We start from the raw sequence: 23,996 nt of genomic DNA on the forward strand, positions 1-23,996 counted from the left end.
AACTGTAATTTGTTCCAGATGCTATGGTTTTTTCCCCCAGATAAGCTACTGATTTTTATACTCTTTTCTTGTAAATTAGTTGAACAGTAGGCGTCAGTTTGGAGAATATTAATTAATTCAGAGATGTTAAATTCTTGATGCTTCTAGTATAATGATAGCTAACTTTATATTGCATAATACAGTTTACTAAAATTCATTACATTAATCATTTTAATTGGCCCTTATGATGATTCTGTGAGGCAATGAGTATTACTTTCTTACTTTTGCATGGGAAAAACTGGAGAATGTCTAGAAAAGCAGAATGATTTGCCTGAGCTAAACAGCAAAATTCAGACTATTCAGTTACAGACTTGTGCTTTTTACACATCAAGCAAACTCTAGGCAGGTTTTTACTACTGGCAGAAGAGATCTGGGCCATTTACTTTGTCCCTTTACCCCTCACCCCAGCAAATGGTGAGAATGGAGGTGTGTTTGGGCCTCTGCCCTTGCTGAACTGTGTTCTCATGCTGTGCCCCACCTGAGGAATTGTAGGGGTCAAGGCTTATAGCTCTTTCCATCAACTATTGCTGTCTCTTTTAACATAAGGATAACGTCTCAAATGGATATTCCAATATCATAGCTTAGTGATTACAGGGAAAATAATCATCAGTGTCAGAGATGTGATAGACGATAAACTACACATGAAATCAGTTTGGTAAATTATAAAACTGTGACAGTGAAGACAATGGTTTCTGAGAAAATAGAAAATCAAAACAAATCCAGACTATGATTCCATTTTCTGGAGAAGTCTCCAACTTTAAGTTCTTCTTTTCTCTCCAACCAACTGCATTTGTGTCCCCTCATGTGAATTTATTTTTATGCTTTTCTATGTTTTCCTATTCTTCTGTGCCATGCATCTATTTGCACACTTGGTCTAGTTTCACTTCCCTCTTCCTAGATCAAGCCTTATAGGTAAGGAAGGACATGCTTTAAATTCTCTGTGCCACAAGAACAAAAGCTCAGGCCTGAAGTTCTGAGTTTAATACCCATTTAAACTTTCCATGTAACCTTGGTATTTTGCATTTTTCCCCTGTAAATGAGGACTTAGGTGCTCTTTTTTACTTGATTCATAAAGTTTTTGTGAATACTTAATGAGATAGTGTAGTTAAAATCCTTAAAGGAGGATGTGGATGTAGAGGGTTAGCTCTGGTTCTAGTACTGTCCTTCTGTGTGATTTTAGGCAAGTTACCAATCCTCTCTGGGCCTTAGAATTTGTTTTTAAACATAAAAAAAAGAAGCTTGTATTAGATGATTTCGAAAGTCTTTTCAAATTCAAACAGTTGAATTTAGATGAATATATTGAATATTTACAACATCACAGACTGTAAATAAGGACATTGTTCTTATTCTCAAAGAACATATAATCTAGGGAATGGAGACAGATGCACATAAATCACCACAGTGTGATGTAGTAAAAAGCCTTATGAGCTAGCCCAAAAATTCTGATTCTGTGATTGCCAAACTCATCTCCTCTGTCTCATTAGTTTTAGAGCTTATTTTTCTCCAAAGGAAAGGAATTCACCAAACTGTTAGAAAAATAGTTTTCATATTAGGAAATGCCATTTACTTAGTTTTTAGCAGAACATCTCTGGTAATTGATAACAGATAAGAGTGCTGTATGTGTCTGGGACACCAAGTAACATTCAAGATAGACTTTTTAAAATAAGAATAACCACTTAGAATTTCCACATTTACAACTTTTGAAAAACCATTGATCTAGAACTTTTCAGAAAACTTTGTTGGTGGATATTCCTTGTAAGAGTTCTCTTCTTGAAAGAATTAAATTTAATCAAGAGAAGAGTCAACTAATAGAAGATTTGTCTAGAGATTCAGAATTTAAAAAATGGAATCTGATGGTGAATGTTTTTTGTTGCTGACATTGACTCTGAGTTTTCTCCAGAAAGTAGAGAGAAAATTGGAAATTTAATAGCATATAAAGGTAGTGTTGATGACCAAGGCCTTCCTTATGCTCCTAACTGTTATAAAACCAGAGAAACAGCATAAATACCCTGAACATTGGTAAACTAAGATGTGACTGCTCAGTTTATCATTCTCAGATTTCTGCCAGAATGGATTTCTGACATTCTGCAAGTTTTGTAGTGAGCAGATCTCCAATAACCTGTGTAATCTTTCACAATATTGTTTTTTAATCATCGAATCATAACTTTCCTGAAAATTGCTAAACACTATTTTATAAGGTGTTCTTAGGGGAATTAAGATGATGGCTGCAGGATATAACTCTAGAGAGCTGGAGTAAAGAACTATTTCCTGAAGGTTTACATGCTGCAGTGTGATCTTTCACATCAGCCATGAACATCTGAAGTACCAAGATGGCATTCTATCCCCAGATTTAAAATTTCTTCTCTGGATGGTTTGTGTGATACCTATTCTTTTATTCAAATTCAGTTCTTTATCACAGTTTTGGATATTAATACCAAGATTTTAAACAAAAACTAGCTGTGTGAATCAGTTCCTGGTATGATAATAATCTTTTTCTTTTGTTATTCTCTGAAAATGGATTTAGATTTCCAGTAAGTGGGCTCTCTTAGAGGATTCCAATTGAAACTGTGACACCTGCTTGACTTGTTAAGTAAACTAGAAAGTGAGCTATTTTTAAAACTAGCTTGTAATCATACCTCTCTTATCAGATGCTCTAATCTTCACATAGTCTATTTCAGCTACTTAGTTTAAAGAGATAAATGAGTATAGAGGGGCCGCTTATCCAATCAAATCCAAATTTGAACATTTCAAGAAAAGATCTCAGTTTTGTACATATTACATTTACTTACTCATGTTTATAGATTTTTTCTTTGCTAAGTTCAAAAATATCAATCTTATTCTTTTTCCTTTTTGTTTTTCTGCTCATTTTTATTTTTACTTATATTTTATAACTGAGAAATTTTTAATTAGAATATTGATGTCAGTACCAAAACTATCATGGATCCCTATTCTTCTTATTTAATTCTAGTTTGCATTAGAATTATACATAGATATCTACTATTTGGGGCTAGCTTTATAGTTCAAGGCCACTTTGAGATAGTCATTAAAATTATTCTCTAAGTGTGAAAAATGTCACCATCTCACAAACATTTATCGACTTAACCCCAGTTTTAATTGCTCACGAAGCCACATTTCTTTCTCCATTGAAGTCCATATAGTACTTAACACTAGTAGATGCTCAACTAATATTTACTGAATAGATTAAACAGATATCTGTATTTTTTCCTTATAGTAAATCAATTTTAGCCTTTATTTGTAAGAAATACACCTTATTACCTTCCCAGAATGCATGCCTTTTTTCATTGAAATCACTAAAAAGCATAATTAAATTAAAAATAAATAAAAATTTTGTGGAAGTGAATTTTCTAGTTCCACAGAATTCTATTAAAAGTGTGAACAGTGAAAAAACATGGGTTTTGTTTGCCTAGCCATTCAAATGTTCAAATGTGGGTTTACTTGAAAGAGGAACATACGGAAGAATCTGTGAGCCCTTCATCCCCAGGAAGTCAGTTGTTGGGGAAGACTCATTTGTAAGTATTTCTAATGTTCACTTAACTTGACAGTCATTTGTATAGCACTTATCATCTAGTATAGGTAGGTAGGGAAGTTGTGTGTGTGTGTGTGTGTGTGTGTCTATATTGTGGCACGGTGGGAAATGCTTGGGCTCTCTAGGTTTTAAACAGACCTGGTCTGAATCTTGGTATTGCTGTATGATTTGACCAAGTTGTTTAACCTCCCTGTACTTTGTTTTCTTCATCGGTCAGCAATAATAATTTTCTTTCTTTTTTTTTTTTTTGAGTTGGAGTCTCACTCTCTTGCCAGACTGGGGTGCAGTGGCCGCTCCCGGCCACCGCAAACTTGACCTGCTGGGCTCTGGCGAACCTTCCGCCTCAGCCTTCCAAGTAGCTGGAACTACAGGTGCGCGCTACCACACCCAGCTAATTTTTTTAAAATTTATTGTAGAGATGAGGTCTCACCAAGTTGCCCAGGCGGGTCTCGAACCCGCGGGCTCAGGCAATCCACTCACTGCAGCCTCCCAAGGCACGGGATTACAGACTGAGCCACTGAGCCCGGCTAACAATAATAATTCTCTAGAGGAGTTGTTAAAACATTTAGGAATAATATACATAGAGTTCTCAAGACTATTCCTGGCACATAGTAGACCCACAACAAGTAGCTACTGCTGTTGTTTTTACTAATACATTTGCTTTTCTTATTAGACTGTTAGTTCTTACAGGCAGCTCTTAAATCATATATATCCCCATCACTTAGCACACACTTGACATTGTATACTACCTTTGCCAGTCTGGCTATGCACAACTCTTAAATTCTTTTCATCAAAATACTCGAGATACATGAAAATTAGCTACTTCCTCACATTCCTCTCTACCTATTGCAATGAAAGTAAGTCTCATGTCAAATTTAGTCACACATGAAGACATTTATTAAATAAACACTTATAAATGTGGAACAATTCATACAGCCTTACTATAGACTGGGTAAAGACCCAACTGTATTTTAGTCACTTAGACCACTACCTTTCTGGAAGGGTTCATTTGAGGCAGATTGGACAATAATCCAATGCAGGATTCTTTTTCTTAATAGGTATCTATCAGATAGCTGGAAATCTGCTTCCCCAAATTAATTTTGCCATGGAACCCATTTCTGATATCCATTTTGCTGATTATCAGACTTCTGATCTCACCAATCAAAATCCTTTTCTGACATTCATTATGGTAATTAGAAAAGTGTCCGGTGTGCCAGTAGCCTAAGTGCTTGTGGTAGCCCCCTTTGGTTTGTGGACTTTGCTTCTGATGAGAAGAATAGCTATTTTGAGCACAAACTCACATTAGACCAGTGATCGCAACCAGAGTTCTTTTGCCTCCATGGAGACATTTGACAGTGTTTAGAGACATTTTTGATTGTGACAGCTGGTGCTTACAGGGTGCTGTTGGCATCTAGAATATAGATTACAGGGGTGCTGCTAATCTTCCCATAGTACCTGGGGCAGTTCCCACAACAAAGAATTATCTGGTCCCAAACATCATTCACGAGGCGGTTAAGGAGCCCTGCTCTAGAGTGTACCTTAAATTGACTCACATGAGCACATCATATGACCTTGTCTATGATGATATATTTTAAAACTAAAATCATGGACTTGTAACACTTGTCACATAAACTTAGCAGTAAAGACTTGAATGGATTTAGGGATTTTTGGAACGCGATGCATGTAGAAGGTATGAATTTAGAGCCCAGTTATTTGCAACCTATGGTAGATCCAATAAATAACAAAGCCTACAACACCTTTTAAAAAATGGTAGGACTTGGTCTTGTTCACCTGGAGTGTAGGAATGGACATCTCTTGCCCAGGTAGTGCTCCTATAAATTACCATTTTAATGGGTACTCTTGTGCTACTGAGTCGTCAGAATTTTTAATTTACTTCAGTATTACAAACATACACTGAATGCCTGCTGTGAGCCAGAGACTGTGGGAGGGTTCAGCAAACAATGAAACAGTCTCTGACCTGGAGGAGTTTACAGCACAGTAGAAATCAGGCATAACATATCTTTAGCAAGGCTACTTCCAATTATAATGTTCCAATAGTCTATGATTATAGGAATAACACACAGTTTACCCTAGTTTCACTCCATATGAAACCAGGCAGCTCCACTCATTGCCTTCTGTATTTTTTCCTTGTGGTCTGAGCTGTATAGGCTTGTATGTGTCTTGCCAAAGAACTACTAGATGTTGGTGGTATAACTGTATTTCATCTAAAAAAAAAAACAACAAACATTTAAACCCAAAAATGTTGAAGAGAAATAGACCCTCTGAAAAATCAGATGTTTTCAGAGAGGATTCATTTAAAAAAAAAAAAATCTCAACAGTTTCACTTTATTATGAAAATGTCACTTTCACCTTTTAATCTCTGGAACCAAGGAATTGATTGATAGGATCACCAGCATTGTTGGTGTCTCCAGTATTGCTTTTTGCCTTTTGGGGTAGATTATCAGCATGCCCTAACTGAGCATGTGTAATAATATGTCTTAGCACTTGCTACCTTAGCTGAAAAAGTGCTTGAAGGACACCCAGCCAACTGCCCATCTATTCAGCATTTCCCTTCAATGGAGATGGCACTCAAGGAGGCAGTGTGGGTGGCTACATAATTACTGACATGTCTGCATGTAGGAATGTGGCTTGAAACATTCTAAACTTAGAAACTATTCAGATCAGACCTTGTGGATGTTGTTTTTGGAGAGTGATAACTATGGCATTCTCCAGGGCTTATAAAACCAGTTCTGACATTGCCAACCATAGATTCCAACTTTAATAGCAATCTGTTCAATGAGTAACCGTAGTCCAGAGAACATTCATTCTTCTTTTTACAACTTGATTCCATTAATTATTATTTTTTAAATTGGGGTTTCGCTTGGCTATAGGAAAAATAATTTTATGGAAAGGGGTAAAAATTTGGTCAGCCGGGGGGAAAAAGGTAAAAATAGTAATCAGGATTGAGATCAGTTGTATTTTTAGCTTTATATTAGCCAAGCATTGGAGTTAGTTTCCTTTCAGCTGATTAAGTTACATGTCTATTTGGTGAATAAACTTTGCAGAAATAGCAAAATTTGTCTCTATGTCACTTGTAAATGATTTATTGTCTTTCTCATTTAACCTTTTTAATGTATCAGTGGTATATATTTTAAAAGTCCCAGCCAAAGTCTATATTGCAGCACTGCCTACCTTTTATATTCTACTGGGCAGAACATTAAAAAAGAAAAAAAGTGTTCTACAGTATATAGTATAAAGACATTTCTCAGGAATAATTTGTTTTTCTAAAACCAGTTTTATGTGAATTCTCAAGGCATTTTGCAAGTGAGGATTGGTGTCAGGGAAAATTGTAATCCTAGACCAGAAAAACCATTATGATTTCTAAGAGTCACGTGATCGTATCCTGGTGTTTGGAAGTATTGGGTGATTTAGCCAATTAGCAGGTCTCTTTTTATGAATACAAATAATTTTTGTGACTGAAGTTTTTTACTAAATGGGTACACTTTTCTTGTTTTAATGGCTACCCAAAATGGCACTGTGGTTAAAAGTGTATTCTAATCCCAGGTTTGGTTTACAAATTTAGGCTAAGTGCACGTTAAAGGGGAATCTTAGGTTTTCTTTCCATGTGAGGTGCAACAGAATGTAATCCGGTACAATGTCCTATTTATACAAAATAGCATAGTAGCAAAAATAGCTAAGAATTATATTCTTGCTATGCCTTTGAAGTACAAACCTCAGGGTTCTCTTTCATCTAGCCATAGATTTTGCAGGTAGATAATGAGTGTGCATACGTAATGAATTAATTAGTTATAAGCTTGCTACCCAAGCACTTCTTACATGCTTGTCTGTCATTTAAACCATCTCCATGTCGTTCCTTTTTCATTTTGAACCTTACTTCATTGTCTTTGGTAAAAGAACAATTCTTTTGGATACAAATGAGGTCTTTTAAGCCAAAGTAAAAGTTTAAACTTGTAAACTTTTCCTTTTTTCCTTATTGCAAAGCCTTTGCCATGTTGGAGCCCTCGGCAAATGCCATCACAAATAACATCGTTGAGAGGGAAGTATGCCCTATTTCTTGTCTGCTTCCAAGTCTCTCCTAGACTGAAAGTGTGTCTTTCTAACCAGAGGGCTGCCCTCTGAAGAATAAATTCATTTCAACAGTCATTAGAGCTGTCTGTAGCTTGGTGTTAGGCAGCTCTGGCTAAAGGTGAACTAGAGCTTTTTTTTTTTTTTTTTTAAGTAGATGACAGATATATTGAGGTAGGTCTGTTGTTTCCATGTGACATCACTTGGGTTCCACTCAAATTGGGAGGTTGACAGTGCCTGATTCAGTGTGTCTAGGATTTAAGAGGCAATTTTAGCATGGCTCTTAGTTGTGTTGGACTTTTAGGTGGACTGACTTTGGAGGTTCCTCAGTTCATCCAGCATTTATGGTACAGTCAGTGTGTACTTGGTACTGGAAAATTGTGGGCATGTTGGGATCTTATCTATTGCTGCTTTTATACTGACATTTTCTGGAATTTTTGAGTGTGAATTTTGTTTTCTCTCGTCTTTTCATAGTGTACTTGAGAAACGTTTTATTCAAATCACTAGCATTTTCAGTAAGGTATTTTAGAAAGCCAAATGATGTCTAGCTCCCTGAATAATAAGCTCCATAGTATTTCTGGAGAACAAGCCATACAGGCAAAGTTGTGTCAATATGTGCATGCTTTAATAGAATTTTGCTAAAGGAATGGATAAAGGGAGTCCAACACATGTAACTTACAGGCTTTTAATCAAACTTTGAAACTTGACTAAACTTAGCTACAAATTGAGCATAGTCTCACTGAGTGGCCACAGAGTGAGGGTCAGGGAAGAGATGGGTGCTCAGCTGTCCTGCCTAACTGGCGGAAGTGGTAGGTGGTAGTGTGCCTCAAGTACCAGCAAAAGAGTCCTCCTTTTTCAATGTCATTTTTAATCTAATAGAAAAAGCAGAATATGACTGGTGTTACATAATTGAAATAAGCCCTAAACTTTAGGATGTATTAAGAAATAGTAACCAGGAACCAAACAGATTAGAAATGAATAGAAGGAATGTTAATTTTCTTTTGAATATTCTTTTATAGGTGAGAAAACTAAGTCTGTGGGAGGTAAAGTAACTAGCGAAATGTCATATAGCTAATAAGTAGCATTACCAGTTTCACACTTAGATCTGATTGACTCCAAAGTCACATGAATGAATATTCCATTATCCTTAAGATCATTAAGCCCTAGTTGCAATATGGCATAACATTAATATGTCAAACATTGTTTAAGTAAAGTTGCCTTTATTTACCTACCTTTTATAATTTATACTTTCAAAGTACTTTTATTCTCTTACTATTTAAACAGCTTTGTTGAATTATAATTTACATATGTATAACTCACCCATTTAAAGTATATAATTAAATGATTTCTAGTGTGTTCACAGAGTTGTGCCAGCTACTACAGTCTAATTTTAGAACATTTTCATCCCCATACCCATTAGCTGTCACTTCCTGTTCCTGCCTATTCACCATCCAGCCCTAGCCCTAAGCAACTACTAATCTAGTAATACTTTCTGTGTTTATAGATTTGCCTGTTGTAGGTATTTTATTTAAATGGAATCATACAATATGTGGTCCATTGTGATGGGCTTATTTCATGTAGCATATTTTCATGATTCATCCATGTTGTGGTATGTATAAGTTCCTCATTTTTTTAAATGGGTGATTAATATTCCATTATATGGATATACCACGTTTTGTTTATCCATTCATCAGTTGATGGAAATTTGAGTTGTTTCTACTTTTTGGCTGTTATAAGTAAGACTGCTATGAACATTTGTGAACAGATTTTTAAGTGGACATACTTTTTTATTTCTTTTGGGCATAATACCTAAAAATGGAATCTCTGGGCCATATGATAACTCTGTTTAATTTTTTGAGTTACATTCCTGTTTTCCAAAGCAGGTGTCCCATAGTACCTTCCTACCAACAATGTGTGTGTGTGTTTCAATTTCTCCACATCCTTATCAGCACTTGCAATTGTCCATCTTTTTACCCCTTTCATTTAATCCTCATAATCCTATGAATTAGTCAAATAAAAATATTCATACTGTTATTTTACAGATAAAAACTGCAAGTCAACAAACATTAAACAAGAATCCTAGTATGTGTGCAAATAGAGAGGAAGAAGTGGCTTGGATAGTTCAAAACAAAAGGTCATCTGAACATAATTTAAAAGTTTTTGAATCAGACACTTATAGCTATGCTGGATGTTAGTGATTGCGTTTCCCATATTTTAAAGGTGATGAAACTAGAGCCCAGAGAAGGGAGGCAAATTGAGCACTGACATAAAGCTGTTTGGTAACAAAGCCAGGACTTGAAGCCCCGTCCGTCTCTTTGGCTCTTAGGCCATTGCCTGCCCCGGCACAGCCTATGACATTCTTCCCTAGGGATGCAGAAATTCATCCATATCATAGGAATTCATTTTCTTAACTTATTTGCCCATGCTGACCTTTTTAATTAAAATAAACCTATCTTAATTTGTATGGGTATTGGAAGGTCAGCAAAGCTGAAACCTCCCATTGGGGAACTTTGATAGAATTTGTTCCACATATTGCCTATGATGAAATTGATGTGCAGGCAGAAAATTAATGCAGGCAGTGTTTCATGGTGCTGCTTCTTGGGTCAAATTGCTTGGGTATGAATTCTGGCTCTTCTGCTTACTAACTCTTTGAACTTTTCTGTAATTATGTTTTCTAATTTTTAAAATGATGGTAATAATAGTATCCATCTCACAGAATTGTTTTGAGAATTAAATGAGATAATCCCTGTAAAGAGGCTAGCACAGTGCCTGGCTCCCAGGAAACCCTCAATAAATGTTGACAATTATTATTGCAGAGCATCAACTTACTAAGAAAACATTGGATGTGAGATTTATAGAAAATAAATGAATCATTCATCTTTAAAAAGTAGCTTCACTAATGGAGCAGACCCAGAAAATAGCTGTTTTCCAAATCTTTATTTTTTTAGCTATATGGAACATAATAAAATTATCTTTATTGTTAAAAGAAAAAAACTTCTCCTCATTACAAATTATGAACTAATTTTCTTTGTACTATAATTATGGACAGTACCAACCAATTTCAGGCAGAAACCAACTAACTGGAGTAAACTTCATGTTAAAAGCCCAGACAATGGGAAAGCTTTTAACTAAAGTATATATGCCCATCATGTATGTAATATATTAATAGTGTTTTTTCTTTTTATCTTTGCCTAATTATCAAGACAAAAATCTACCGGATTGTTTTATGGGGCCTCCTTTATACATTTGTTTACCAGTGCAGGAGAAAGGGCACCTAGTGGAAAATCAGAAGACAGGATTGGGATCCTGGCCCTTCTCTGCCTTTGTTCATGACCATGACTAGTGTGCTCAGATATCTCTAAGCTCCTGATTTCTCATCAGGAAGTGGGAACAGAGGGGTCAACATTTCCTATCTCAGAGGGTCATCATGAGGACCAAATGATAATCTGGGCAAAACCACAGTCAGGCCTCAGTAAATGACAGCTAAACAGCAGTGTAGTGGTGTTCCATGTGCCACACATGAGATTTGGATGCAGATTCAATGGTAAGTTTAGGTGAAGAAATTGGACATGTCCGTGTTCACATAGTATGATTCATGTCTGCTCTGCTGTTGCTGCTGCTGCTTTCCTGTAACCAATTTTAGAGCCTATCTTGGCAGCTGGAAGTATTTGGGATTAATTTCACACTCACTTTATGAGTTGAGCATTTTCCTGCAAGCAGCTCCCTGGGCCTCTGCCTCATTACTTTGGCATCAACTGATATGGCAATTGGACAGAGATGTCCTTTGGGATCTCCATTTTATTTGGAAACCTTCAATTTGAAAAAGCAAAACAAAGGCCATCAACACATTGTGCTTGAAATCGTTAGCATTTATTGTTTCCTAAACCCCTCCCTTTCTGTAGTTCTGTTGAACACTAGGGAACACACATCGTGCTCAGCCAGTGATGAGCCTGAAAAATCACTCTCCCTCAAATGTAAGTCCTAGCAGCTGGTTGGCTTCATTTCTGAGTTCCAGGTGAGCTGGGAGATCTTCTAAGCCTTGGTCACACAGATCTGAATCTTGATGGGTCCAGTTTTTCCAGCCCTTTTTACTATGTTAATTCTGCTAAATTCATTTGGCTCTCATGGAGAACAAAGTAAACTTGGCTGTTACGTGTAAAACTAAATTGAGAACATGGAGATCTGTTTAGTATTTCATGCCCGCCAGTAGTTCAGGAAGATTTTCCTCGGGGGTAATTTACATAAGGAATTTTTTATCCCATTTTCCCCCCATTTCTATGGCCATTTGGTGATAGCAGGCTCTTTCCACAATGGCACAGAAATATAATCAAAGAGACTGAGACTTAGAGAGACGATGCTTCTCCTGGATTGATGTATTTTGGGCCTTGCTCAGGAAAGATCCTGTGGCTTGGGCTGCTGTCTCACTGAGAAGTCATTCTTCCACCACAGCTGTGTTTAGCAAGTTGGGTGGGTCCATGAACTGACATGCTGTTACACTTAGTGAGAATTTTCCCTTGATAGTAAGGAACGTGCATAAAAGCTTCACTTAAGTCCAGCAAATGCCCCAAATATTTATTATGATCCAATCGCTGCTTAGAGTACAGCCTTCATCAAGTAACGCCCACACTCGGAATACTCTGTCACTCTCCACATGAGCCCTATGTTTTCACCCTGACATTCTGGTTCCTTTACAGCAGTTGCCCAGCTTATCTTTTTATCAAATACTGTTCCTAAACTACAGTGTTTGCTCTTCCCTTAGCAAGTGGCCTCTACTTTTTGCTTTAATGCTTTGTTCAAGTTGTTTACTTCACAGTTAAGGCCCTCTTATCCAATATCTATTATTTGGGACACTTTTCATATACCTCTTTTAACTGGTGTGCTGGTAAATATTTAGCAACCGGCTTTCTAGGGAAAGGGAAAGGTAGGAAGCTTGACTTTGTAACATTCATTGATTTCCATGTTGGAAATACTTCCACCATGACTGATTTCATGCTAATGCTGCGAGGTCTCTGAGTGCAGAGTTGGTAAGACATTGTAGAGTGTTTCCTTCCAACATACAGATACGGTAGGCATAAATAACCTCAGGAGCCTAGGTAATGGTAGGAAGTAATTAATTTTGAATATTTGTTACCTTTGTTTTTAATGTAATTTATTTAGTTTAAGTTTATAATTTAAGTTTTAATAATGACCATGTCTAATAATTGGCTCACAAAATTCTTGAAAATTGAGCAAATAGGTTCTTTCTCCCGATGTGGGAGAAGCTGACAAACCACCTCCAGCATACCACTGCTTTCCTTTTCACTTCTTTCTTCCTAAGGCCTCTCACACTCAGCTAGTCATAGTATACCCATCTCTGAATCTACAAAGTACTTAAAGTCTCAAGTAAGATTTGGAGTGAGAATCCCAAACTTGAATCCTGTTATTTTGTTTACTAGCTGTGTGGTCACTCTGGCTACTTAATTTGCAGATCCTAGTGCAAAATGAAAATGAGGGGCCCTTATTCAGAAGGCACGAAGAAAGTGCTTTAAAACAGCTACTAAAATATGAAGATTTCCTTTTTTTCAGTGGTCTCTCTTTCATAATTTCTGAATTTAAAAAAATTTTTTGATTTAATATCTTTTCAAGTAAGGAAAAATCAACATTTTAAATAGTGTGAATTTTACCATTTTTATATTGTCAATGCCAGTTTTAAATGCAAGTTTAAGGACATTTAACTCACATAAGTGATTGCACGTAACTCCTCTACTCATGTGCATGCTCCATTGTCTTATCAACTTTACTTAAAAAGCACAAGTTCAAAAATAAAATAAAATAAAATAAATAAAATAAAAATTAAATTAAAAATAAAATTATTAGGCCAGGTGCAGTGGCTTACACCTGTAATCCCAGCACTTTGGGAATCCCAGGCCAGAGACTAGACAGGTTTGGTGGCACACACCTGTAGTCCCAGCTACTTGGGAGACTGAGGTGGAAGGACTGCCTGAACCCAGGAGGTGGAGATTGCTGTGAGTCATGATCATCATGATCATGTCACTGCACTCCAGCCTGGGCAACAGAGTGAGGCTCTGACTCAAAACAACAAACAAATAAAATATTTTAAAAAATTATTAAGAATTCCAAGGCAGAGATAGCAGGACATTAAACCAAGCACGTGGCTCTTCTAAACTCGGGTACAGTTTGCAAGCCCTGTGTACAGTGCTGGGCAAATTCCTTATATGTGCTGGGCCTTAGAGTTCTCATCTGTGAAAAAGAGATAATTGATGCCCACGAAGTCACAGTGGAGATGTGAGAATCGAAGGCACTGATACCTGTGTAGCCCAGGGCAGAGTGCTCAGCATGCTGTGTTCAATTAATTGGTGGAATTGTTGTTAATGTAATAATCATAATGTTAATGGAATTATCCTTTATCGTCTATAAGTTCTTCTTTATATGGTCAGTATTTGCCTCCCTGACCTATTTTTCTTTCTTTATTATGTACTGTTTGAAGGTGGATATCAGATCTGTCACCATTGAATTTCCTACAGTGTTTCCCGCAAATTCTTGCACATAGCTGGCACTCAGTAGGTGTTTATGACCTTGATCTTTGTATGATTTGGACTTTTTGACAATAAGCATCTGTGTCATAATATCTTGGCCCCACAATGAGGCTTAATTGGTAACATTCACAGGAAGAAAGAGTATAAACGTAGACTTTAACAGGAGTCAGTTGTAATCATGGTGAGGGTAGGGGGAAACATGATTCCAGGTGTTTTGGTTTAAGGAAAGTGGCCTCTATCCGTCTCTTCAAGGGAACTTTTTGAAGTAATGGGGAAAGGATGAGTTCCAAGCCCCATTTGAGTAAAAGAGGCCCCAGGGATTTTAACTCTGGCCCATAGTAATCCGTCCCTTTGCTAACTTCTTTCACACTTACTTTCTGTTCTGCACAATTAGGACATTATTGTAGTAATGCTTCTTCCCACTAATTGGTTGTATATGTGTGTTTTTCTTTTCCAACAAATTATAAGATCCCTGTGGGCTATAAGATGTCATGTACTTCTTTTGAACACTAATGGAAAGTAGCACAGTACTAGGCACATAGTAAGCAATGCACTTTATGTAATGATGGTCTTGGTTTAAACTCCCATAGTTCCCTGTAGAGATAGATGTGAATTGTGAATGCCTATTACAACTCCTGCAAGCCCTCAACCAAGTGGCAAGGAATCCTGGTCGGCCTAGCATTTTTAGGCAGTGACCTTCAGTTGCTCTATCTTTTTCTAAACTACTTCTCTTTTTGTAGAATCTCCTGGACACTCTGAGAACTGTCTCCCTACAGCCCTTCTCCCCACATGGAATTTGGGAAACCACATAGCTGTGTACTCCACTAGTTTGGATGATGATCTTTTAACAGTTGGGCTTGTGTCAATAAGTCATGAAATATCACCAAATTGATCTGCATCAGACTTTGAAATTCATCTGAGCTCTAGTCTTACAAGCTGGTGGAGGCTTGTAGAAAGGAGCTCTCATTGCCCTGGCTTTTGCTAATCCTGTTCTAGGGACTGTCAGTTGCCTTGAGCCTCTGGGGCAGTCAGTTTATTACTTTTAATGAGCACAAAATTCACCAAGACATTAAAATAAAATAAAACACCAATGGACTGTCTTGGATGTTCCATCCAATTGTTACTTTAGTTCTTTTTTCCACAGGATTATTCAAAAGGATGAAAAAAAAAAAGCTAAGTCTCTTCACTCCTGCCAATTTTATCTTAAATAGATCTGGCATTATAAAGCTAACACACCCTGAACTTTTTTTTTTCTTTTAGATCCCTGTGGGCTGGTGTCTGACATTTATGTTAAAAATGACATTACTCAACTGGTCAAATATTTGAAATTACCTTTTAGATATAGTAAAGAAATATTGGGTATCCCAATATCATATAACATATAAAGACTGATATCAGAGGAAGACAGTTGTTTTCTGAAAAGGTGTAATGAAGTTATTATTTTGAACTACAAGGGAGCTGAAGTTATTTTGATTAAAATATTTTAATTGATCAATCTCTATGGCTAGTAATGAGGACTGTGATAACTTTATTAGAGGTTACTTATATTACCATATATTGAAAAAGGTCAGTCAATGGCAAAGCAGACCCTGAACAATGTTCCCATTAAGCGATTTCATGGATATTTTCATCTCCTGGCCATATGGATTTGGAATTAACTGTGAGCATTTTTTTAAAAGAAGGAAGCGAGCAGATGAATGATAACTCTTTTATTACTCAACGTAGTTTGTATTTGTGGAAGACAAAGTTCATCAAGTTGTCTTAAAGAAAAACAAAAGTATGCCAGACATAATTTGTTGAGGGCTGAAGAATTGTGAAATTATCCCTAACTGAAGTTTGTAATTTCTGCAGGTAATTGCTCTAGCAGATGCAGTAAAGAAAAACCAAGGCGATCTGTTCCAGTCATTCACCAGGCTGAAAAGTGCCACTCATTTGGTGATTCTGCTGATTGGGCTGTGGCAGAAGCTTAGTGCTGACCAGATTGCTATTCTGGAGGCGGCATTTCTACCACTACAGGAAGACACTCAAGAATTGGTAAGGACCCATAACCCTGCAGTGGGGACAGCCAGAATTATTGAAAAAGTTTTGGTTATAGGAAGATAGCACATGGCTATCATGTTTTCTAAGGTATCAAATGAAGGGTTGGTTTTTTTACAAAAATACTGTTTTCCTTTTCTTTAAACCATAATAAAAGTGCCCTAATGAAGGTCTTTTTTTCCTAGAACTATTTTAAAAATATGTATACACTCCATTTTTATGTGGTATACAGTCTATTTTTTATGTGTTCTTCAGTCACTTAAAAGCCAGGGAAACAGTCGTTTGAAGGCCTGAGTGATGGCAGTAACCTTCAGATTAGCTAATCCTTTCCTCTTCTGTCAGAAAAAACACTGCAGCCATTTTAATTTGCTCAACCTTCTTAAATTTAAGTGTTACTTCAAAGGTTTAAGCGAACTGAGATAGCCTCGCTTAAAATGATGGGAATAATTCCGTACGTTTATAGAATTATTTACATGTAATTTATAAACTCTTTTACCCTTGACCCTAGAATAGGCAGTTTAGAATGAAAAGAGGAAAAATTAGGGTGGTATTTGGAGTTTTCAGTGAAGGATTGTGTGAATAAAAACATCTCAGATCCCTTGAATTGTAGGCGTATATATCACTACCAGGTGCCATTCTGGGGTACTTTTTGTGGGTTTTTATTTACAAAGAACTAATATACATCTGAGAAATTAGAGACTCTTGAACTTAGTTTTTTGTACTGAAGGAAAACATCTTAAGGGAAAATAATTTCAAACTCATTTTTTAACCTAGATATGAGACTATGGTACTAAAAACAATAGTATAAAAACCAACTTTTTTCCAGCACTTATTAGGTACCAGGCGCTATTTTAAGGGTATCATAAGAATTATCTTATTTTATCTTAAACATGGCCCTATGAGGTAGTTAAGGTACTGTTTTTATCCCCGTTTAATATATGAGAAAAGTTGGCCTTTGAGAATTACATACTTTTCTGAAACTAGTGGGCAACAGAGCCAGGATTTGGACCCAGGTCTGTTTTCCTATATTTGTGAATAAAGTCACAAACATAATTTTGAAAATCACAAGCTTTGTCAGCTGAATCAAAGTTTCTAAAGTTAGGTCAAAGGACTATGAGGTTAAAAAAAGGAAGCTAATGTCCTAAAAAATACAAATATATTTATTGGAAAATGATTTGAAATATACTTTTTAGAGTTATAAATTATATATTATAAGGAGATTAATAAAAGTGGAATTAAAACTGACCTTTGAGAAACTAGAAATGGGGTCACAACTGCAATACTAGAAAGCAAAGATTGGTTAGGACTTAATAAGAATGATAACTATCACTCATGAATTCAGATTTAGTCATCAAAAAAGTGTGGTGGCTCCAGTTCCGGGTTCCACCACTTAATAACAAATTCACTATGGTCGTTTCTGAACTGTTCAAGATCTCTACTTCTGTAACTGTAAGATCAGACAATAATAGGACTTACCCTATAAGTTTTTATGGGAACTAAATGAGATAACTGAATAGAGTTCTGAAGGTTAGCAGTCATTATTGGGAGTGGTTTGTACCCTTTATGTATATTAGTTATAGTCCTTACTAAAGTTATGCAAGATAGATATTATAACCTTTTCGTGGTTATTTGTCCATCTTAATGACACTTTTTATATAATCAGTACCTGGTACAATGCCTGAGGACAGATCAGTCAATCAGTCAACATTTGTTGGGCGGATGAATGGAGAAAAGGGTGAAAACTGACAAATTGTGACCTGGCAGTACAGATGTAGTGGATGTAATCTCTAGCTTAGGTAGGCAAGCCAGGGCCAGCTACATAACTTGCAGTGCCCAATGCAAAGTGAAAACACAGACAAAAAGTAAGGGAAAAGGTGCTAAAGTGCTGTTAAAACAGGTCTTTGTGTAGTGTCTTTCTCTCGACTTATCATGATGGTTTTTTAATATGCTATTTTATGTTTTAAGTAAAGAAAAATTAAAAATTTAAATCATTAGTGTGGATTTTGATGTTGATCCTTATAATGTGCAGCGCCTCTTTGAAATCCAAATATGAAGCATTAAACTCATATGTAGAATCAACAAAATTACACAATTTGGATTTTATAACTTATACATGCACACGTCTTTTGTTCTTGAAGATCTATGGATTTGCTGCACAAGATTTAACTGTTTTTTATTTCACTTCTTGATATGTACCTGTCTTCTAGCACTCTATACCTTCAGTTTATTGATGAGAAAGGAAAAAATCATGTGTTACTCTGTCTTTCTCTTTCCTTCTATGTTATCATCTTCAATGTAAGTGGCTGGGAAATTCAGAGGAAGTAACAAAAGTAAGAAAGGATATAATGGGCTTCCTTATCATTCGTGTTGCTTTGAATTCTGTTGCATTCTTTATTCAAAATGAGTTCTGGTTCTAATGGAAAGTCTCTCAAGACTGTCGATGTCAGTCTTTCAGACATGTGAACGGCGTTTTCAGAAGAGACTCTCAGCTCCCACAAAGTATTGAGAGGGAGAAGAAAGTGTTCAGATGTTTTTATTTACAGTTCAAATAAATAACTTAATTAATCTAGCCATGCCATGCCTCTCTTGTACTTGCTTTGAGTCTCCCTGAACTCCTATTCATCATGAAACCGAGGGAGTTCTGAGCTCATAGGCTACATGTGAATAGGGCAGAAAGGAAAGGAGAGCACGCGTATTGCGCATATCTTCCCTTCTCATTTACATGATTCATTGCCCCATCAGACTTTACTTACAAAACGCAACTTCAAACTTTCAATAATTTCAAAGGTAAAATTATTGCTAATTTCAAGATGGTGTCAGGAAAACACTAAATCAGGCAGAAGAGGGGTCCTGCTGAACACAGGGCCCTGTGCGATCACACAGCTTGAATGCTCCTGAAGCTGACCCAGAAGCATGATTAGACTCAAAAGAAGAACTTCCTAGAAATAAAGCTAAATACAGGAATTGATACCCGGGAGAGATTGTGGTTTTTCCTCCTCAAGAACTTTAAAGGCAGGTCATTTATCTGGGAATATGTATACGTTCATCCTTATATGCAGGTGAATGGACTTTATTAGTCTTTTCTCAGAGCCCCTCTCTGCCCTATCTCTACATTCTCTGCTGCCATACCTCCCAAAACATGCAGAGGAAAATTCTTTCAACTCTCTTCAGAATTTGGTGAGATTAGAAGGTGTGTGTATTCATTATGTCTATTGGAGTCATTAATGAGACAAGACATTTGATAAAACCATAACTTGGCGAAAAATGAATCAGGAAAGACATTTTAATACTGCTTGCTATGCTCTTCATCTTTAATTAGGTTGTGGTATTCACTTTGGACTTACGTTGTTAAGACAGCTTATACGTCTTGAGAAAAAAGGAATCCTTTTTCATTCTTTAAGACATACGCATGCAGTATGTGGTTTTGACATGCTAGTTCACAATCCCCCACATTATGCCTGTAGACCTCACAAATAAATGTTATGTGATGGGTATCCCACTGAGATGTGAAAATGAAATATGCAAACCTGAAATAACTTTGAAGCAGGGTGAGGCGGGGAAGAAAGGAGTCTCTTACCAGAATGTTGAAAATATATCCCATATTGAAGTTATTATGATACCACAAAAATCTGAATGTAATTTAGATGGTTTGGTTGAGGGTGGATGGCAGAGTACATGTGCGAGGGAGAGAACTTTAGACATGTGGACAACATTTTCAGAAGAGACTCTCAGCTCAAGGTCAGATGTCCCCATAAGTATTGAGAGGTAGAAGAAGGTGCTCAGATGTTTTATTTACGTTTCAAACAGTTCTGTGTAATGATTTGTTGTGTTATTATTTAGATGGCATGTGTCAAAAGGCAGGCTAAATGCAATAGCCAACTCTGGAGTATTTTTTGCCTAATGGCATCTGGTTCACAAGCAAAGCAAAAATATTTAAAATTTGCTATTGCTAATGAAAAGTAATGTTCTTCACACAGTCTTATCAGTATTTGTTTAAAATACCATTTTGTATTTGGAACAGAAATCATCATTAGTAATGCTCTTCCATTTTTGTCGCTTCTCAATACTATTTTGGGGCAAATAAATGCTGGTATTACTGATTATTATATATAAGTTTTTTAAGGTGCTGAAAGTTATACATGCCATATGTTTTTATGGGGATACACCTTTTTACTTTAAGAAAAACATTAAATGTTCTATTTAGCGTCTCCAAAAAGAGTTCTTAAACTCGGTTCCATCAGTGGATTTGGTCATATGTTATTGTTTCTACCATCTTCCTGTAATATTGAGGTGTTGCCCAACATAATGTTCTATTGGAGTGTCTGACTGGGCAATTTTAAAATGAATTGCTTTCATGCCTTTCAGGTTAGGGACTGAGAATATTTCAGAATATTTGATTTCTCAATCCAGAATTTAAACATGTCTCTCTTGACTCTCTATGTACTTAAAGTTCTGTGGAAAATACTATAGCTGCTAAGGCCAGTGAGGGCTGTGTTACAGGTTTGAGTCTGAGAGAATGTTTAATCGATACTACACACATCTCCCTCTAATGATGCTACCCAGAAGCCAAAAGTTGGCAAAACTATACATACCAATAGGACATGTCTTTTATCCAGTCGTTTATTTATTTAGTGAATATTTATTGAACACCTGCTATGTCTTAGGCAGTGTTCTAGGCACATAATATACCTCAGTAAACAAAATATACTTAGGTCTTATTCTTTGTGGACTTCATTCATCATTGCAAGCAAACATTCTACTCCTATGATGCCTAATATGGTAGCCACTTGCCACATGAAATTTAAATGAATTGAAGTGAAATAAAATTAAAATCTTACTGGCTGTATTTCAACTGTTCAGTAGCCACATGTAATGAATGGCTACCACAATAGCCACATGTAATGATGATACATTGCCATCATTGCAGACATTTTTGTTGCACAGCACTTTTGGGCATCAAAAGAAAAGGGACTTTTATCAATTGAATTAACCACCTCAGCATGTTTTAACAAATTAACAAAAGTTGGGTAGGATACTGAAATAAAGTTATGCCATGGTGTTTACATTAGCAGCCCTTATTTCTGGTATCCTAGGATCAGCCTGGTTATATGTGCTATAATGTGTTATATAGCCAGACACTTTCCCAAGAGCTAGAAACTTTCCTGGGGGAGATTTATGCATCTGCAGAAAGGGGAGAAAAGGCCTTCATATGGCCTTGGTAGATATTGTAACCATCATGAATGCTTCCCTGCTGAGTCGGCACATGGCCTCAGAATCCTTTTGAATACAGCATTCTAGGTAGTCACTGTCACTTGGAGTTGTAGATGAATCCTCTTTGCCCTTCCTGATCATTCTACAAATCTGCTTCTCATTATCCCAGTAAATAGCTTAAATGACTAAGATTCTTTGTCCAGGAGATGGTAAGAGAGCAAGTAGGAGCGGTGTTGATACTCCAAATGGGCTGTGTCAGACTTCTGTTCTAATGTTCATTTGTGTTCACCTGACTCCAGAGGAATCTCTAATGAAAAGAGGAATGGAGCACTGGCTTGGGGACCTGATTACGTAGAATCCTAGAGTTGGAAAGAATGTTGGCACATCACATAGCAGCATGCCTGACTTTTCCTTTTCTTTCAAAGTGCATTCAATATCTTTAGTAGATATTATCTATAATTTGAAAAAGAAAAACTGTATTGTGTTCTTAAGGGCTTAATAGTTACCTTACCTAGTATGAACTTTAAAATTCCCTAGGATGGAAATTCACATCAGTAGGGGAAGAAGATTTGGACCTTCAGCCTTATTTTTTGATTGATTATTCTTTTTACAAACTGATATGGAAGGAGAAACTTATTTTTAACATGTTCAGCATGGTTCATGTGAGAAAACAGATTTTTATGATAGGAAACCCTATTGTGTGAAGGGACTTATCAGGCCTTACTAACAAAGCTTTAAGACTTCTACGTCACAGGTCAGATTTGATGTAAGGGCCATTGTGCCTGCTGTCTGGGTTGAGTGATGACTGTGATGGCTAATCATTACCGTTATTAATGACCTCTTCTTATAAGGCAAACAAAAGGCGGAAGTCTGGTGTCAGTATTAAGTCTGCTTTTATGACTGTTAAAGTATCATCCCAATTATAGCTGTCTATGGGAACATAGTGCAGAAAGTAAATATTTTGGTAATTCCCATGATCTTAGCCAGCAAGATAAACATGAAAGAATTAGTTTCATACTCATAATGGCCACATACCCTGTGTTGCTGTTAGTTAGAAGCCTCTGTATTATTTAATTGTATATATCCTGCCTCACCAGAGTTGAATATAACATATCTCAGAACCTTCCTAGTGACTTCCTTGCTGTTTTAAAAAGTGAAATAGTTGAAATACTATAGAATACAGTTTAGAATAGGACCCAAGTAGAATACAGTACACAAGTTGTGATGTGTAGTTTTAAAAAGCTTATATCAAATATGAAATAGTACTTTAATGGACACATTGGTATTATTTATGTGTTTAAAAACAAGGAGACTAAATAAATGAATAAAGAATTAGTTGAAGCATCACTCTCATGGTATGCCTCCTCAATTCCTTTGTGAAATAAGGTGAGATTTAAATATAAATAATATCATAGTTCAAACAACCACAGTGAGGAAAATAGTGATCATCATCATTCTCATAATACTTACTAATTTGATTCTTGACTGGATATATGTTTCTATTAGTTCAATTTTTAAAAAATACCTTTATCCAACCTAGCTAAGGTCTACTAATTATGAAGAGATGATTTAGAAATTTTTATGACATTACATTCTTTTAGAAACATAATGGAAACTGGTGACTTACTTTCCTTTAAAACCAGCACACTTTCTGTGCTGTGACCACACATGGCTGTGTGGCTGTCTGCATCTCCATGTTTAATCTGTCCGTTTGGCCTGCTGTTGTTCATCTGGAAATGTTACTGAGAAATCCCCTTGGCTTGGGCCCTTGGTTTTCCACCTGGCTTTCTGTGGTGGCATATAACTAGCCTTTTTGCCTGTGTCTCTGTGTTGGTGTGCCCTGTGCATCTCTGCTGGACTCTCACAGCCTATAGCTCTCCCATCACAAATCTGCACACACACTTGCCATGGCTCATTTGGCCCTGTGTTCAGTTTGAACTCCAGTGCCAGGCATTCAGGACTTTCAGTCATTTGACTCTACTATAATTCATTTCTAAATCTCATTTTCTGTGATTCCCCAGTTTCCCCCCTTCATTCTGGTAAAGCTGTGTTTCTATGGGTACAGAACTTCTTCCCTTCAAGTCAGAGTTGATAGTGCTTTTTTTTCTTTACTTAATATCATGTCATCTGTCTATCTCTGCATCTACCCTCTTTAAGCAGTAGGCCATTTCCTCCCTCTTTATTCTGGCTTCCATTTTCTTGTGAATTTCACTTGGGGTATGATGCAATTTAGCTCTCATTACATTATCTAAGTTGATCATATATGCTTGTTTTATATTCTAATAAATATTAGGACAGATTCCTCTACATCCCCACAGAATTAAAACAATTAAGCATGTAATTGTTTACAAGTAATTATCTGGGGATTGCTTGATACTCTGTTTTCAAAATGTCTAACATAATTATAGATGCTTTTCCAACAACTGTGTAATTTCTTACATTATTTTTTGAAAAGGAAGCAACTGCTTCCATTTTGCACCCTTCTTTTTTCTAAGCTACCTCAAATATTTTGGGGTTTTATAAGAGCAAAACCTTGTTTC

At 36.4% G+C, this 23,996-nt stretch overlaps 1 protein-coding gene across 15 annotated transcripts in view; it reads left to right on the forward strand.

Annotated features, from left to right (window-relative positions):
- BBS9 (Bardet-Biedl syndrome 9) overlaps positions 1 to 23,996 on the forward strand; it is a 468,999-nt gene that overhangs the window by 368,477 nt on the left and 76,526 nt on the right. For all 15 annotated transcript variants that reach the window (XR_002481520.1, XM_021709169.1, XM_021709171.1 and 12 more), the window contains one exon: positions 16,060 to 16,242. Coding sequence is in view for 14 of the 15 variants with exons in the window: in XM_021709169.1 (XP_021564844.1) it covers positions 16,060 to 16,242 (183 nt within the window). In the remaining variant the exon portion in view is untranslated. The remainder of the gene's footprint in view (positions 1 to 16,059; positions 16,243 to 23,996) is intronic.

Source organism: Carlito syrichta, unplaced genomic scaffold, assembly GCF_000164805.1.
Source record: "Carlito syrichta isolate Samal-C Ts95f unplaced genomic scaffold, Tarsius_syrichta-2.0.1 Scaffold169078, whole genome shotgun sequence".
In the NCBI taxonomy this organism is placed as follows: Eukaryota; Metazoa; Chordata; class Mammalia; order Primates; family Tarsiidae; genus Carlito; species Carlito syrichta.